We start from the raw sequence: 19279 nt of genomic DNA, 5'->3' as shown, positions 1-19279 counted from the left end.
TCATTTCCAGGGTTGCTTGTTAAGTTAATCTGTCTGACCAACAGTCGCTAGCTCCCACGATCTACCTCCCCTAAGTCGCTAGCTCCCACGATCTACCTCCCCTAAGTCGCTAGCTCCCACGATCTACCTCCCCTAAGTCGCTAGCTCCCACGATCTACCTCCCCTAAGTCGCTAGCTCCCACGATCTACCTCCCCTAAGTCGCTAGCTCCCACGATCTACCTCCCCTAAGTCGCTAGCTCCCACGATCTACCTCCCCTAAGTCGCTAGCTCCCACGATCTACCTCCCCTAAGTCGCTAGCTCCCACGATCTACCTCCCCTAAGTCCCTAGCTCCCACGATCTACCTCCCCTAAGTCCCTAGCTCCCACGATCTACCTCCCCTAAGTCCCTAGCTCCCACGATCTACCTCCCCCCCCAATGAGTTCTTACCAACATGTAGAAATCGAACAGACATGGATAAGCCAAGCACCTCCCACCACGGCTCTTGTCATCATACGTGACCCAAAGGAACCAACTCAACCCCAACATGTCATGTGACAGTCTAATATGGAGCTTTTGTTTTTGATGAACAACCCAAAAGCATAGAGAATGGGAAAGTGAAACCTTTGACGCTCCTGGTCCAATCATCTCACCTCTTAGGGATGTGCTGTCCTCCCCAGGTGATGGTGACAGTGTACTTCCCAGGGGCGTGAGGGTAATAGTCATAGTTAAACACCCCATCACCAGACTCCTTCTGTTTCACTGGCTCCTCCATACCTTCTACATGGAGAGGATGGAGAAGAGATGATAGAAAAAAGGAGAGGATACAAGAGGAAAGCATAATTAACCTTCGTCACCAGGGAAGTCATGTTTTAACACTAAGGTCTCTTACAAATGAACCTTGCACAATAAGATACAAAAAAACAGTATTGTTAGAAATTTAAATTTTTAAGTCTGAATTAGGCCGAAGGACATCACAGCATCCAATCAAAACATATATTTGAGATTGCGAATATTAAAAAAGACTGATGTGCCACCGAAATGTGTCTCCAAAGTTGACCAACCCTGTGAACGGGTTTGGTAACTTGGAAATCAACATTTTATCAGCGACATTAGTTAAGTGGGAAGCTTATGACGTAGGGCTTTGAAAACAAAGAGCCTAATGATGTGATCTACATGAGGTCCAGACAACTTCCTGGTATTTTTATTTTACTAGGCAAGTCAGTTAAGAACAAATTCTTATTTTCAATGACGGCCTAGGAACAGTGGGTTAACTGCCTGTTCAGGGGCAGAACGACAGATTTTGTACCTTGTCAGCTCGGGGATTTGAACTTGTAACCTTTCGGTTACTAGTCCAATGCTCTAACCACTAGGCTACCCTGCCGCCCCAACACTGATAAGTAGTAAAACAAAAAGGCCGTTATGATAAACAGCCTCCAGGGGCTAAAAGTATCACCACAGGTAGATACACTTATTTAACCCACACCTTCACCAGTTAAAGTTGACTGAGAACTCATTTACATCAACGACCTGGGGAATAGTTACAAGGGAGAGGGATGAGTGATACAAATTGGTAGTAGCATGGTATGTGTGTCACAGTGATTAATGAGCCGACCCAGGTCTCGTACCACAGTGCTACTGGTATGTCTGACTGACCGGGTCCAGCTTCTCTAGCACCGGCCGGGCTCATTAGAGTACTGGCTCTACCACAGACAGATCTGGGACCAGGCTTAGCAGCCCAACGGTCGAGGATTTCTGGTCAGACTTCCAGCTGGACTGGCTCTACCAACCATGGTGGTCATACCAACCTACTGCATCCAGGCCATCAGTCCGTATGCAGCCAGCGATGCTAATGACAACAACCGTTTTGTGGACAGACTAAGACTTTCTCCAAACATATTAAATGTTATCCGCAAAGAAAACACCTGACAAACACGTGCCTTCAAACGTTTTGCACATCGTTGGGTTACAGCCTGAAATTAAAATGGTTTCAATTGAGATTGTGGCACTGGCTAACACACAATACCTCATAACGTTAAAGTGGAACTGTGTTAAGGATTGTTGACCAATTCATTTAAAAAATGTAATCTGAAATGTCCGAGTTAGTAAGTATTCAACCCCTTTGTTACGGAAACACTCAAATTCAAGAGGATAACATTTGCTTAACAAGTCACATAAGTTGAATGGACTCAGTGTGCACAATAGTGTTTAACACGATGACTACCTCATCTCTGTACCCCACACACAGGTAATTGTAAGGTCCCTTAGTCAACCAGTGAATTTGACAGATTCATCCACCAAGACCAAGGCCTCATAAAAGGTACCTATTGGAAGTTACTTGGTGTATTAATACACCCAGTCACGAAAATATATGCCAGGAAAGGATGGAGACCCCTGCTATAGAGACACCAGCAGGAGGTGGCTACCCCACTACAGAGTAGAGTAGGATGGAGACCCCTGCTATAGAGACACCAGCAGGAGGTGGCTACTCCACTACAGAGTGGAGTATGATGGAGGGATGGAAAGAGAGGGGAGAGGTAAAAGGATGAAGAGGGATCAGTGGAGGGAGATTTAGAGAACCGAGTGGGGTGGAGTCGGTCTTCTGACCTCAAATGGAACTTTAGGTTAAAAGGGGTCAGAAACCATCTAATGAATAAGAGCGTTGTATTAACTATTAACTCACTGGGGCCTTTAACTGAGACCTTGAGATCCCCGCTCCCTGCGTTCCTGGTGTCCACTCTGAAGTCAGCTACCTGTTTCACTCTGACACCTCTGGGCTGGAGGCCACGCCCTGTGGCACGACACGACCCTGGCATTGACGCTGAAACACAGAAGACAAAGGAGACTTAATACATGAATCACAAGCCCTGAAACTAATATCTTTATTCATTCATGTATTCCCAGTAGTGGGTCAACATAGTGAATAAGGCCTGTGCTAAAGACTAGTGGTGTAAAATACTCTAAAGTACTACTTAAGCAGTTTTGCATATCAGTATTTAACTCATTTACAGTCAGGGCCATTAATATTTGGACATTAACCATGTTATCAGTTAGGCTGTGTATGTCACACCAGCGCAGACTTTTAGCTTTAATTTGAGGTTATTTACATCTAAAATCAGGTGAACGGTGTTGGAATTACAGCACTTAAGTAGTCTCAAATTTAGGGGCTAAAAAGTCAATTAAATTGTGAGTTTTAATACTTGGTTACAAATCATTTGCGGTCACCGACTGCCTGAAGTCGGAAACCAAATGCTGCGTTTCTTCCCTGGTGATGCTCTGCCAGGGCTTTACTGCAGCAGTCCTCAGTTCCTGCTTGTTCCTGGGGTGTTCTGCCTTCAGAAAGTGATGCTCAATTGGATTCCGGTTAAGTGATTGACTTAGCGGAACATTCCACATCTTTGCCTTTAAAAAAAAAGTATTGGTTTGCTTTTGCAGTATGCTTCAGGTCATTGTCCATCTGCACTGAAGCGCTGTCCAGATGAGTTGAAGCATTTGGCTGAATCTGAGCAAATAGCCCTAAACACTTCATAATTCATCAGCATAATTAAATTTGTCAGGAGTCGCATCAATACAAGAGAACCAGGTCTATTGGGAGCCATACATGCCTAGGCCATAACACTACCTCCTCCATGCTTCACAGATGAGGTGGTATGCTTCAGATCATGAGCAGTTACTTCCCTTCTCCATACACTTATCCTTCTGGTACCAGTTCATCTTTGTCTCGTCTGTCCATAGGACGTTGTTCCAGAACTGTACAGGCTTTCTTTTAGACGTTGTTTGGGAAACTAATCTTGTCGTCCTGTTTGAGGGTTTACATCTTGTGGTAAATAGTCTGTATATACTCAGATGAATTCTTCTCTCTTCAATGTTGACTGACAGACATGCTGACCCCCTGGAGGGCGATCTTTATCTGGAAAACTGCTGTAAAGGGGGTTTTCACAGGGAAATAATTATTCTGTCATCAACCAAAGTTATCTGTGGTCTTCCGGGCCTTTTGGGGTTCCTGAGATCAGTGTGTTCTTTTTAAGAATGTACCAAAGTGGCCACACCTCAAGTTTCTTGCCATGTCTGATGGGCAGATTTTTCAGCTTAATGATGACTTGCTTCACTGGCAGTGACAGCTCTTTGGACTTCATATTGAGGGTTCACTTCTTGGTGACAGGGGGCAGTATTTCGCATCCTGATGAAATGCATGCCCAAATGCAACTGCCTGCTCCTCATCATTAGTAGATTTGGATAGAAAACACTGAAGTTTCTGAAACTGTTTGAATCATGTTTTAGTATAACAGAACTTATTTAGCAGGCGAAAAGGTTCAGCCGAGGTTAAACTCAAGATTTTTTATTTTTTGAGGTCACTCTTTACAATGGGTTCTCATTGGGAATCCAGATTTCTAAGGGACCTTTGTGCAGTTCCTACCGCTTCCACTGGATGTCAGTCTTTAGAAATTGGTTGAGTTTCTTCAATTTGTGTAATGAAGAAATACGGCCATCTTGAACGAGGGTAACTTGAAGTGTACTGTTAGAGGCGCGTGACCGGAAAGCGAGCTTCAGGTTGTTTTCTTCCTGTATTGAACACAGATCACCACGTCTTCAATTTTATTAATTATTTACGTAAAAAAATACCTAAAGTTGTATTACAAAAGTAGTTTGAAATGTTTTGCAAAGTTAACAGTTAACTTTTGAGATATTTTTAGTCACATTGCGCAATTTGGAACCAGTGTTTCTGGATCAAAAGCTCCAAATAAATGGAAATTTTGGATATATATCAGCGGAATTAATCAAAAAGACCATTTGATGTTTATGGGACATTTTGGAGTGCCAACAAAAGCTCGTTAAAGGTATGGCATGAATTATATTTTTTATTTCTGCGTTGTGTCACGCCGACAGGGTTGAAATATGCTTTGTTTACTATGGTGCAATCCTCAGTTAACAGCAACAGATTACAGATAACACTTGAAATCAACTCGACCTTATCTGCTTACTGATCAATTAAACTAATGAGGAAATAACACATTGCATTGGAATAGCCTCAAGCAGTTGGAGTAGAACGGTGGGGAGAGAAGATTGTCCTGTAGGCGTCAAGCAGTTGAAATGAAGGGGGCTTCATTCAGACATAATAATCAACATGACTAAAGAAAACAGTTGTCTAAATGGAGGATAGGTTGCCATTTGGGAGACTTCTGGACAAAAGTAGTGTAGTGAAGAGAACAGGGTGCCATTTGGGACAAGCCTCCAACTCTACATCACAAACCTCACCAAGACTAACCTGTAATATGCTTCCAAACTGAGAAGGCTTGAAGTCAGAGGGGGTTTGTAGACAAACAGTAAATAGATGCTCACTTCCCAATTCAACAACCGCCTCTGTTTCAGTTATCCATTTGAATAAAAATAAATGACTACAAATCCTTTGTTTTGGAAAATCAACTTGTGGGTCTGTAAAGCCAGAGGGTTTAGGGTCATGGTACCGTGTTGTACTGTGCCGTGAGGTCATTGTGGCGTGGAAAAGCTGCATCAGGGAGATGGAATTTAGGGTTTTATGAGCTAGGCTGTAGGAGGAAGAGAGAAGGGCTGAACAAGGCTGCCAGCTCCTGTCCACCATGTCCTGGCTTAAGGCATCCACATGATTCCCAGGCAAAAGAGTTTGTCCATATATTCTGACAACATTTTGGACTTCGGTGAGAGTTTGGCTGTTCAGGCACACATTTTTTCTGGAGGCAAGCTGAAGTTCAGAGCCAAAGTCTACACCCCTTCATCGGAGATTAGGCAACAGTAGGGATTCATCAACAAAGTATTGTCATTCAACTAGAGAAGACTCGCCCCCCCCCCGTAGAGAAATACTGCAGCAAACAGCTTAGTTATATTTACCACTTAGACCTCCGCCACAAAAACTTCAACATTAATGACATATCTTGAGTTCTTCATGGACAAACACTACTATTGCCACTTTTTCTAAGTGAAGGACTTAAGAGCGTATGCAAGCACACTGGTTCTGTTCAGCGAGCCAAGTTTGTCTCGGCGCCAGCCGAACCATGCTGACGCCTAGTCCTAATGCTCTCCTTCTGTCCACTTTCATCTTTTCCTAATCACACCTGTCCATCCCCTCTCAGGCCTGACCCAGCAGCTACCTGACAGCCAGAGTCGAGCCAGGTCAGCACCCCCCTGAGAGGGTGAGTAAGTGCTGTAGGTGGTGAGACATGAGTTGAGCCGGGGGAGGCAGCTGACCACTCAGTGGAAACTAACAAGACACTATGTACACCCAATTATGTCAGACCCAGAGTTCTAGAATCTAGCCAGAGTTCTGTTTATAGGCTAGACCTGGGTAACAGGGGGTTCTACAATCTAGCCAGAGTTCTGTTTATAGGCTAGACCTGGGGAACAGGGGGTTCTACAATCTAGCCAGAGTTCTGTTTATAGGCTAGACCTGGGGAACAGGGGGTTCTACAATCTAGCCAGAGTTCTGTATATAGGCTAGACCTGGGGAACAGGGGGTTCTACAATCTAGCCAGAGTTCTGTATATAGGCTAGACCTGGGGAACAGGGGGTTCTACAATCTAGCCAGAGTTCTGTTTATAGGCTAGACCTGGGGAACAGGGGTTCTACAATCTAGCCAGAGTTCTGTTTATAGGCTAGACCTGGGGAACAGGGGGTTCTACAATCTAGCCAGAGTTCTGTTTATAGGCTAGACCTGGGGAACAGGGGTTCTAGAATCTAGCCAGAGTTCTGTTTATAGGCTAGACCTGGGGAACAGGGGGTTCTACAATCTAGCCAGAGTTCTGTTTATAGGCTAGACCTGGGGAACAGGGGTTCTACAATCTAGCCAGAGTTCTGTTTATAGGCTAGACCTGGGGAACAGGGGGTTCTAGAATCTAGCCAGAGTTCTGTATATAGGCTAGACCTGGGGAACAGGGGGTTCTACAATCTAGCCAGAGTTCTGTATATAGGCTAGACCTGGGGAACAGGGGGTTCTAGAATCTAGCCAGAGTTCTGTATATAGGCTAGACCTGGGGAACAGGGGGTTCTACAATCTAGCCAGAGTTCTGTTTATAGGCTAGACCTGGGGAACAGGGGGTTCTAGAATCTAGCCAGAGTTCTGTTTATAGGCTAGACCTGGGGAACAGGGGGTTCTACAATCTAGCCAGAGTTCTGTTTATAGGCTAGACCTGGGGAACAGGGGGTTCTAGAATCTAGCCAGAGTTCTGTTTATAGGCTAGACCTGGGGAACTGGGGGGGGTTCTACAATCTAGCCAGAGTTCTGTATATAGGCTAGACCTGGGGAACAGGGGGTTCTAGAATCTAGCCAGAGTTCTGTATATAGGCTAGACCTGGGGAACAGGGGTTCTACAATCTAGCCAGAGTTCTGTTTATAGGCTAGACCTGGGGAACAGGGGGTTCTACAATCTAGCCAGAGTTCTGTTTATAGGCTAGACCTGGGGAACAGGGGGTTCTACAATCTAGCCAGAGTTCTGTTTATAGGCTAGACCTGGGGAACAGGGGGGGGTTCTACAATCTAGCCAGAGTTCTGTTTATAGGCTAGACCTGGGGAACAGGGGGTTCTACAATCTAGCCAGAGTTCTGTATATAGGCTAGACCTGGGGAACAGGGGGTTCTAGAATCTAGCCAGAGTTCTGTTTATAGGCTAGACCTGGGGAACAGGGGGTTCTACAATCTAGCCAGAGTTCTGTATATAGGCTAGACCTGGGGAACAGGGGGTTCTACAATCTAGCCAGAGTTCTGTATATAGGCTAGACCTGGGGAACAGGGGGTTCTACAATCTAGCCAGAGTTCTGTTTATAGGCTAGACCTGGGGAACAGGGGGTTCTACAATCTAGCCAGAGTTGTGGGTAAAAGCTAGACCTAGGGAACAGGGGTTCTAGAATCGAAATAAAGCTCTTCAATTTAAAAAACAGTATCCAGAAGGTTTAGTGGGTTTGAAAATGTAAAATGTCTGGATTGTCTTCAGAAGGTTAAAATACAATCAATATAATTGATTAACCCCACCCCTCACGAGGCTTAGGTTAGTGTTCACCTGGTCCAATGTTGATAGTAGAAGGACTCTTGGGTATGGCGATGCCTCCGAAGGTGACGGTGATTGTGTGAGGACCTTGCTGGGTGGGCTTGTAGGTACACCTGAACACACTGTCTCCCTTATCCTCCACCATGGCCTCCAACGGTCTGCCCTGGGGATCCTTGATGAAAGCCGACACATCTCCCACTCCCGCCCCTAGTTGTGAGAGAGGAACACAGCAATACTTTAGCCAAAGCACCTAGATTCACTTTTCTGCCATAAACACACAGATCAGAGACCAGTCGACAAAGGAACAACTTCAAGCTGCTAATAAACAAAGTTAAACAACCCAGCGTTTTTGGTCAGTTATCCTACTAACAGAAGGAGCAGTGGGACGAGAACCAACCTGCAGTGTATATGTCGAAGTACGTAGGTTTGTTGGCTATGTTTCCTATAGCTTCCAGTCCAGGCCCTTTGGCTGTAACCTTGGTGGGGTCTCCCTGAGCCTTGTCCACGCTCACCTCAAATGGAGACTTGGGGATCTGCTGGCCTGCAAACAACACCGTCACCTAGACAACAACAACGTCAGAAAAACATGGAAGTGGTATCTCATGCCGCCAAACAATTTAGACACCTTAGACAAGCTCCCGGTCAAGTGAAGAACTTGACTCTAAGAACTGAATCAAGAGCTTGCCAAATTAAGTGAAGATGGTACATCTACATTATAATACATCCATGTAATATAGCCTACACCTTTCAATAAAGCCATGCAATAGTCTACACCATCACAATAAATCCATTATTTATTTTAGACAGGTCTAAAGAAACATGTGAAGAACATTTAGTTTATTTTAGAAGGACAGATTAACATACTCCGGTGTTCTTATGTTAGGTCCTGATCTGGCTATGCCAAATGGCTGTAGGCTACACTAGTTCATTTCATGGACTAGATTTGCTTAGAAATCAGTGGCATTTTATAGTATGAAGAAACCAATTGCACAAAGCTGAATAGAAATATTTTGTCCAAACGATTTGAGGAAGTGCACACGTTCTGTGTTGAGCGGTTAAAGAAATAGGTATTAAATGCTTTGTTCTAAAACGTTAGGCTATATGTTCAGATTTTTAATACATTGTAAGGTTGCATGATGCAATTAATGATTTTGAAAAAGGTTATTTGGAAAAGGCACGAGCTCTGCTTTGTTTTTCTTGTGCAGGCTGGACACACTTCAGTCTCATTCACAATTTGACAAGCGGTTTATAAAGCCTGGAATCGACGGCATCCCCTTTGCCGTAATGAACGCAAAGTAAACTAATTCCATGCCTTTTGCCCTCGGGCTAAATATAATCCTTGTAATTCTCTTCTCCCAGCTGCATGCTCAGAAGCACCTCATGTGATCAGCTCTCACAGGCTACAAGTGAAGACAACCACACGCGTCTTATTTCAATTCCAAGGTGAAGAACTGTCCACATTGAATTTGTCAGCCAACAAGAGTAGGCCTAACGAACAGGTAAAGCACTAGCCTACGGCAGTCTCATATCCCCCATAGTACATAGGTCAACCTATACTAATCTGTGCGAGAAATAAATATTCTAAAACAGTCTGGAACAGCAGTAAGAAGCGATAGTGCCCAAATTAATACGAGCATCAAAATATTTTACGCAATGTGGCTGGTGCAATAGATCAGAAAGTTAAGAAAATGTATTTCTTCACATTTTAAGCACAGAACACACAGAAGGCTATTAGCGGGAAAACAACATTATCAAAAGCAACCTCTAAATGTGATTATGCATGTAATGCTTTTATTTTGAAGGGGCATGTTATGGTTAAAATTATCTTCCCCAAACTTGAAACTCTGCTAATGTATCCCAGTTAGGCTCTAAACCCCTTGCAAAATGAATGGATGTCCTTAATGTAGATAAAGTTATCTACTAAAGTGACCAAATAACTTATCAAAACAGAGGCCTATGGGGTAAGGCTACAAGAGGTGTGCGATTATGATTACAATAACGCACAGTCGATAGGATATCGTCACCTATCAGACTTTTCTTACTTTAATCATCTGGTCTTTACTAAATAACACGAGTTAGAACGGATCATTATCACGCAGCCGTTTTAAGGGGAAGCAGCAAAACAACGTCATCTATTAAATAGCAGGACGACAACTTTCCCGTAGTTCATGTTCATGTCAGTCAGGTAGGCTACACTCCTGTTGTAAAGATGAGCCTAGTAGGTTTAATATTAGGAAAGTTGAGAAATAGGCCAAGTTGATAGAAAGCTGATGGGATCCTCTTTTTAGTAGAGGCCATCACTCTGTTTTCACACGCAATTGCATTGCCTATAGAAATGTTGTACAACATGAGCTCACGGGCTCTCATGAAGTGTTTGATTAGATTTTCTATGCCATTTGCATTGATGTCAGAGTGATTAGAGGGACAATAGAGTGCTGAGTACCAGGTAGTTAACAAGTTTGGTAGGCTACTAATGACCATCAGCAGCATCAGAGCTTGGAGAAGACTAATTACCGTGACTACATGTGGAATTTGACAACCTTCATAACTCGTGACCACTGGTGTGGCGGAAATACGGTCACCACAACAGACCGAGTTGTGGGGGAATGGCACAAGATAAATTCATAGTAATGGTTAGCTGCATGAATGTTTTACAAAGGGACTTGGCTGTACTGTACCTTGTGATGACCCATAACCTGGGGTATGTAGGTGACACTGAAGGTTTTCTTCCCTTCGTTAGGAACTGCCTTCACCTCTTCTCTGGTTCCTTCTGGATCCTCCACGTAAACAGTGACCTGTCCCTGACCTGCACTGAACGCATCCACCGTGAAGACCGCAGGACGCAACACCCTGTTACCTACTGGCTCCAGACCTGGGGAGGGAGAGAACCGACTGATTAACACCAGATAGAAGATGCAGGAGACTGTACTCAATAACAGTCTCCGGAGGTCTGTAGTACTGCAGGTTTTCATCCTTCAGTAACGGATTCAGAATCAGATCAGCTGAGATTCAATGAGGTTGATTTGAAACGGAGTGCAAATAAAGTGTCCGAGAAGTGTGTTCTCTTTCACAGAAAGCAACGCGAAATCCAGGACTTGTGTTACACGGAGGAAAAGCATGTCCTCTTCAGGGTCCAAGGATTACAGAGACCAGGGGGTCTGATACTGTAGCATATGGATGGAACAGAGATCACAGTGCTTTCATTCTCCTGTCTGATGGGAGGGGGGGAAGTGCTGCTGAACCTATAGCCGGCATTATTGATCAGATGGGGAATCCAGGCCATCCTGTCCAGTAACGAATGAAACAGGCATTAAGGCACCAGAATTCACAGGTGGACCTTTCCATTGTGTTTCCTTAGAGGGGAGATCAGCTTTACTATGGCAGATAAATTGTGTCTTCTATCGATGCATTTGTCCGCTTCCTTTGTTTTTAGTATTTTCTACATTGTAGAATAGTGACTACATCGAAACTATGAAATAACACTTATGGAATCTGTCTCATTAGTGATTGTAAGCTGATCTTTGTACAATGTCTCCGCCATAATTTCCTAAGACAGAACACAGCTTCTACTTCAACGAGTCGGGCCAGGCCCTAAACCCCGGGACTCAAGGTAATGGCAGTGGAAAAAAACTCGAGCGAGCCGGCATCCTGACGATGTCCGCCAACAAATAGATCACCATCGCCCTCTGTTCTACTGGTGAAAGTGCAATCAGAACAGACTGGGCGAACTCGGTCCGAGACGATCCTGGGTCCTGAAGAACACCTGTCTTGTTTGTCAGAGTCGTTGCTGAACGAGGACATGTTAATACAGCTCGCTGTTATTTTTCGTTTTGCATCGTCAAAACCGGATAGAAGACCAAGGTAAGACGAAGGGAAGAGGGGTGTGTCTGTCAACAGCTGGTGATCTCATGTTAAGGAAGTCTCAAGTTGATGCTTGCCCGAGTTAGAATACCTCATGATTAGCTTGCACTAAGAACACACACAATGAGCTGTATAGACCCATAAGCAAACAAGATTGCAGTCAGCGTGTGTCTCTTGTGGCCGATAATTTGCCAGGCCAACAACCTCTCCCTCAACGTCAGGACAACAGAGTAGCTGATGGTGGACTAAAGGAAACGGAGGGCTGAGCACACCCCCCATCCACATCAGTGGGGCTATAGTGGAGTGGGAAAGCGCTTCAAGTTCCTGTGTCCATATAAGGAATTAACATGGTCCACACCCATCCACATCAGTGGGGCTATAGTGGAGTGGGAAAGCGCTTCGAGTTCCTGTGTCCATATAAGGAATTAACATGGTCCACACACCCAAACAGTTGTAAGATGTCACAACGCCTCTTCTCCTTCAGGAGGCTGAAAAGATTTAGGAAGTTCTAGAGCTGCACCATCGAGAGCATCTTGACTGGCTGCGTCGCCCCTTGGTATGGCAATTGTACTGCCCTTGACCGTAAGGTTCTAAAGAGTGTGATGAGTAGGGCACCAGGACATCCCTGGGGCCAAGCTTCCTGCCAAGCTTCCTGCCAAGCTTCCTGCCAAGCTTCCTGCCAAGCTTCCTGCCAAGCTTCCTGCCAAGCTTCCTGCCAAGCTTCCTGCCATCCAGGACCTCTATACCAGGCAGTGTTAGAAACGCAAATAAACAATGACTCCAACCCCGAGCCATAGACAGTTTCTGCTACAGCGTGGCAAGCCGTACCAGTGCACCAACAGAACCCTGAACAACTTCTACCCATAAGCAATAAGACGGCTAAGTGATGAATGAGGCTTTTAAGGTCAAAAGGGGGTGAAAATCAATACGAGGGAGGTGTTCTTAATGTTTTGTCGACTCGGTGTAGACCGCTACATGATACATGTTTGGCAGGCACACAGTAGGACTAAGAAAAGGTGTCATTATTAAGCTTGGACCTAGTAATGTTGTGCGGTGTTTGGAGAAGTTAATCCTCGTAATGCCGGGGTTGTGGGTAACATTCTTTCAGGTATCAGACAATGAATGCATTCACTGCACTGAAAGTCACTTTGATATATATTACCTGGTCCATATGCACGGGCCTTCTTGGGGTTGAGTTTGGGTTTGAGGGGAGCACCAGGCTTCAGTTTGGCTTTTGGGAATTGGGACAGGTAGGTCATCACGGACTGTTCATCCACACTGGGGTCGATGATCTCCTCTGGTGCAATCACCTAAGACAGAGGACAGACACCCGACAATATCAGATAGCCTCTCCAGACAACACACAATGAGGCCCTGAGTTCTGCTGACAACGTCACATGGGTCAGGAAAAGTAGTCAGCGTCAAATTATCTAATCAACAGATTTCAGTATTCAAACAAAACTTAGCTGGTGTTGAGCCTGTGGGTAAAAGAGTCAGTCTGGAGGCAGCGTTAACGCCACAGAGGAAGTCTGGAGTGTTACTGCAATGTTGCCAATATCAGAGACAGACAGGTTTATACAAATCTCTGCTGTTGAAAACCAAATGCTAGTCTAACAGAAATGGGAGATCATGTCTACATGCTTTTTAAAGTGGACATCAAGTTTATAAATTGCCTGGCTGGGCTGATGAGACAGTGGATTGTGCAGTGAGATTGAACAGAGTAAATAGGCATTTTAACATCATAGATTGAGCCAGTGGTAACTTGTGGACTAGACACCGGCTGGAATGCGGTTTAAACCAAATCAGCGTTCAGAACGAGACCCACCCGTTGTTTCAATAATGTTAATAACCCTGGAACAGCTAGACTGTTTGCAGACATTTAACTTGGGCGTGTTGTATGATTGATTTCAATAACGCTTTCAAATTGTTTCAATGCTGCACCCACCTGGTAGGTAAATACAACTCAAATTGACCACAAATTATCAATTTCCGTCTTTACAATTTATAGTTAAGCCTTGTGTATTTTTTTTTTTATTGATTGATTTGATAAACTACTGTCAGCTTCCTAAGTTAACACATTAGTAGTGTGTTTAAAAAAATATGATCTTATTTTCTTTGCATTACTCGACGTCTGACAACACTGCATCTTTGTTATATTGACCAGTTGTCATTGTCTGTAAATGAGTGCTCTAAATGACATTTTTATTTGGGAGAAATGTCAGTAGTTTACTGTCAGAAACAAAATTACAGGGACCAGAGGGCTCCCTGGCCCAGCCTCACAGGGACCAGAGGGCTCCCTGGCCCAGCCTCACAGGGACCAGAGGGCTCCCTGGCCCAGCCTCACAGGGACCAGAGGGCTCCCTGGCCCAGCCTCACAGGGACCAGAGGGCTCCCTGGCCCAGCCTCACAGGGACCAGAGGGCTCCCTGGCCCAGCCTCACAGGGACCAGAGGGCTCCCTGGCCCAGCCTCACAGGGACCAGAGGGCTCCCTGGCCCAGCCTCACAGGGACCAGAGGGCTCCCTGGCCCAGCCTCACAGGGACCAGAGGGCTCCCTGGCCCAGCCTCACAGGGACCAGAGGGCTCCCTGGCCCAGCCTCACAGGGACCAGAGGGCTCCCTGGCAAAACAGTGTTATTCTCACCTGAGGGATGCCCAGCCAGTCGTCAGCCAGCTGCATGGCCTCTTGGGCGTTGTCCGAGGGCTTGTTGTCCCACGTCTCCCAGTCAGGACACAGACCTGCACAAACAATAACGTCAATAAAAACCACTCACATTATCAATATCGAAACCTTATCCCAAACACCCACCCAATAACAAAAAGCACAGTCACCACCAGTTGACCTCTAGACATCCGAATAGACACTTTTGTACACACCCTGACCCCCAGAACCTACCTGGAGCACAGCTGTCGACCAGGGCTCCCAGGGCCTTGCCACTCTGCCAGTCTCTGCTGAAGTTGTTGATGGGCAAATCTGGCACTTTATTCTGGATCCATCCCAGAAGCCTCTGCTTTGGAGTCTTCTTCTCCGCCTCGTCATCCACCTCGTCTTCCCACACCGGCATGGAGATGGAGTAGTGGAGGATCAGGGTCCACACCATGCCCAGGATCAGTTTCATGTTACCATCCACTATGGCCTTCGAGTCTGGAGGGGCGAGACAGATCTAGGATCAGATTTTAGGTTCACATCCACAAACACAATTTACTGTATGGATGAAGGGAGGAGGAAGATGAAGCACGGAGAAGGGAGGAACAGGGGTTGAAAGCAATGAGGAAGGAGGAGCAGGAAGACAAAGGACGGAGATCGCGCCTCCAAAAAGTCCTTTGACTTTCCACACCGAATTAAAATAGTATTTTGCAACTTTGTTACTGGCCTAAACAAAACCCATAATGTCAGTGAAATTGTTTAAAATTAATACATTTCAAAGCTGGAATGTCTCAAGTCAGTAAGTATTCAGCTTAAATACATTCAGTAGTAAAAATGTGCTTAACAAGTCACAACAACTCACTGCGTGTAGTAGTGTTTAACGTGATTTTTATGACTACCTCATCTCTGTCCCCTACACATACTTGTAAGGTCCATTAATCAAGCAGTGAATTTCAAAGAGATCCAATGCCTCACAAGGGCAACCATTGGGAAGGAAAAAAAATCAGACATTGAATATCCCTTTGAGCATGGTGTATCAGTACACAAAGATACAGGCCTCCTTCCTAACTCAGTTGCCGGAGAGGAAGGAAACCACTCAGGGATTTCACCATGAGGCCAATCGGGACTTTAAAACAGAGGTTAATGGCTGTAATAAGAAAACTGAGGATGGATCAACATTGTAGTTACTCCACAATACTAAATGGCAGAGTGAAGAGGAAGCATGAACAGTAAAAATATTCCAAAAACCAAACCACTAAAATACTGCAAAAAAAGGTGGCAAAGCAATTAACACTTTGTATTCAGGACAAAAAGTTGTTTGGGGCAAATCCAACCCAGCACCGAGTACCACTCTCCATATTTTCAACCAGTGGTGGCTGCATCATGTTATGAGTCTGCTTGTATTTAAGGACTTGGGAGTTTATCCAGGATTAAAAATAAACAGTGAAGCTAAGGACAGGCAAAATCCTGGAGGACAAGCTGGTTCAGTCTGCTTTCCATCAGACACTGGGAGATGAAGTCACCTTCCAGCAGGACAATAACCTAAAACACAAGGTAAAAATCTACACTGGAGTTTCTTTACCAAGACAGTGAATATCCCCCAGAAGCAGAGTTACATATTTGACTTAGATCTACTGAAAATATATGGCAAGACCTGAAAATGGTTAAGCAATGTTCAACAACCAATTTGACAGAGCGTGAAGAATTTTGAAAAGAATAAAAACACAATGTTGCACAATCCAGGTGTGGAAAGCCCTTAGAGACTTAACCAGAAAAGTGTTTCTAAAAAGTATTGACTTAGGGGTGTGAATGCTAAATGTAAATGCAATATTTAGATTTACAATAAATTAACAAAACATTTCTAAAAACAAAGTTCACGCTGTCATTACGGGCGAGTTTGTGTAGATGGAGGAGAATATTATTTAAATATACAGCCTGAATTCCAAAAATGTTACAAAATGTAGATTAAGCAATGAGGTATGAACACTTTCTGAAGGCACTGTAGTGTCTTGTGTAAATTCCCTGGTTAAGATGACCTTCAACACATACAGTATCATAGCTCTCCCTCGGACCGTACTGGTGAGGCCATCCTGATCAACACCAAAACAGCTTCATTCAGTGATCTCAATAGGGGGGGAGAAACCCCCATTAGCTCATCTCTGAAGACTGCGGCTAAGGAGGAAAACAGTTAACTTCGGCCAGACTAAGACACATGTAGCTGTACAGCATCAGGTAGAAAACCATTGCTCGGGGCATGGTCCACAAGTAGACAGTTGTTCAAGAAACAATTGAACAAAATTAAACCTTGAAGTTTAGAGAAGAGATTGTGTCCTCTAAAACAGTTGGGAAATCAGATAGCTGTTGAGCAATATTTTTCAACAGCTATGTCACAACAGTGTACAGAAGTGATTTATCGTTCAAACAGTGGACGAGTCCTATATAGCACCATATATCCTATATAGTGCACTACCTTTCCCTATGGGAACAGGGAGCCATTTAGTACAGAACCATTCAATTAGGTGTCATCTTCAAGCGGTGTGTAATTCATTATACAATAAACACCACAACAAGAGACTGCTATAGAGACGGGCTGGGCAGTTTGTCAATCTTTCGGTCAGAGCAGAACCTTGCCCAACCTGGAGGGGCTGCACCCTGTCCACAACTGCACCACTTCAAGGTGTGCGTGTGTACACAGTATCAGCCATCTCTGCCAAACATCCTGTCAGCGAGCACATAACAATGGTGTGAGCAGAGCAGGAGTTGAACTCTAACCTACAGCTGATGACACACCCTACCCAACACAGCCCAGTGTGTGTTTACTGTGTGTAAAATAAAATACATTTGTACAAAATGTAAAATTTTCCATTTAAACTACATTTTCACATTGTGGTTCTGTTTTAGTTCTCGTGCTTCTTGGCTATAAGAGTTGTGTGGAGCATCATGAACAAATTACTACTTAAATAAAATATGGGGAGTTCCACAGGGTCCAGTCCTGGGGCCATTATTATTCTCACTATGCTAATAAATCAAAACAGTACTGGCTTGAACCCTATGACTTCAGACCAGAGCCCCTTGATTTATACCAAACAGGCAGACCGCTTTGAGAGCATATGGCAGGGTGAGAGACCAAACAGGCACTTTCTGAAATTGACAGAAATCGCCTGGCAGTTTGATAGCAGGGGCTGTACCGGGGTGCATCTGAAATAGCACCCAATATAGTGCACTACTTTAGACCAGGGCCCATAGTAGCTGGCGTGGCTCTGAAAGGAAATGAAAAACCAGCTTCAATGTGTTAAATGAAGACCAAGACAACCAGCTAAAGTGGAGTACATAACAACCCAGAGACAGTTTAACAACCCCCCCCCCCCAAATAGACTCCGTTTGACACCCCCATAGTCTGGTACCGATTTAGACAGAGACAGATGACCCAATACAATGCATGACGAGGGGTTGAGCCTAAACTCCAGTTTGTATTGTAATGCATACCAACAAATCTATTACCAGCCATGGACCACGCTGTGGCTAAGAGCTCACGACAATATGAACGTGTAGAAGGACGCGTGGGGGCAACCGAGGCAGAATCCCACGTACACAACCATGTGTCAGCATAAACACTAAACAGATTGGCTTTAAAAAACAGATAAGTGTAGTATCTTATCATACATGCCAATAAAGCATTTATTTTTTGACAAGCTCAACTGAAGTGTAGTTTACGAGACAGTCATTCTGTAAGAGCCTGACGGACAGCAGCAGACCGCGGAAAGCAGTTTATTCTGCAGGATCACCATGTGTTCTCTACAAAGTACCTGTGGAATATAGTAATTTAACTCGACTGGCCCTTCCGAAACAGTTCTGTTTTGAAAATACCAAGTAAAGCTCAGCGGGTACGAGCTAAACTTTAATTTCCCCGTCTTATAATTGAAGTAAATAAGGCCTTGAACACTTCCCTAGGAGCAACAAACTGGTCTGCCCCAGAGCCGTGTTATTGTGTCGGTCTGTGTCGAGTTACCCTGTCAAAGACATTGGTGGGTGGAAAGTGGCCATCACCATGGTGACAGAGGGGTATGTATAGACAGACGACATTTCAAAATGTCTGTATTCTTTCACAACGTCAGTAATGTTTACTGTTTCACTTTTGTTTATCTACTTCACTTGCTTTGGCAATACACCCCACCCCCCCGCTCGCCAATACAGTGCCCCCCCTTGCCAATAGAGCCCATTTGTATTGAAATTGGGGCTGAGAGCCTATTCTTCAGAAACCAAGAGACAACATTCTTCCCAAAGAGTCTATATACTGTGTGTGGTGCATACTGACAGACAACCCCTCTTCCAACGTTCGAAAGGACAAATGCTAGTTTTAACTAGGCAAGTTAGTTAAGAAAAAATACTTACAATGATGGCCTACGGGGAACAGTGGGTTAACTGCCTTGTTCAGGGACAGAAAACCAGAGTTTTACCTGGTCAGCTTGGGGGGGGGGATTTGATCTTGCAACCTTTCGGTTAACTAGTCTAACGCTCTAAGCACCTGGCAACCTGCCTCTCCTGGGTGAGTAAACGGAGAAAAAACCTGGATAGTCCGGTTAGTAATGACTATTGGTTGATAAGCAACTGCTTAGCTGAGGTTACGGTTCGTCAATCTGCAGACAAATCAGCGGTGTTACTTAAAATAAAGAGTTGACACTACAGTACCTCTAATGGGAAATGCGCGGTTGTTACTCCGCCTTGGGAATCCTCGGCTGTTCCTAACAACTACAGTATGTTACTACCAGAGGCCTGCTGAA

General features: G+C 44.6%; 1 protein-coding gene across 2 annotated transcripts in view; it reads right to left on the bottom strand.

Moving 5' to 3' along the window:
• The window catches only part of flnbl (filamin B, like), a 94099-nt gene that overhangs the window by 47433 nt on the left and 27387 nt on the right, over positions 1-19279 (bottom strand). Inside the window, exons 2-9 of one of the 2 annotated variants that reach the window (XM_064967396.1) lie at positions 14748-14996; positions 14496-14590; positions 13017-13164; positions 10672-10865; positions 8391-8553; positions 8006-8200; positions 2663-2800; positions 633-759 (exon numbers count right to left, since the gene is read on the bottom strand). In XM_064967396.1, the coding sequence (XP_064823468.1) occupies positions 633-759; positions 2663-2800; positions 8006-8200; positions 8391-8553; positions 10672-10865; positions 13017-13164; positions 14496-14590; positions 14748-14996 (1309 nt within the window). The remainder of the gene's footprint in view (positions 1-632; positions 760-2662; positions 2801-8005; positions 8201-8390; positions 8554-10671; positions 10866-13016; positions 13165-14495; positions 14591-14747; positions 14997-19279) is intronic. The other variant, XM_064967395.1, reaches the window with a different exon arrangement.

Source organism: Oncorhynchus masou, chromosome 6, assembly GCF_036934945.1.
Source record: "Oncorhynchus masou masou isolate Uvic2021 chromosome 6, UVic_Omas_1.1, whole genome shotgun sequence".
Classification (NCBI taxonomy): Eukaryota; Metazoa; Chordata; class Actinopteri; order Salmoniformes; family Salmonidae; genus Oncorhynchus; species Oncorhynchus masou.
Note: the sequence above shows the minus strand (reverse complement) of the source record. Positions and strands in the feature narration are given on the sequence as shown.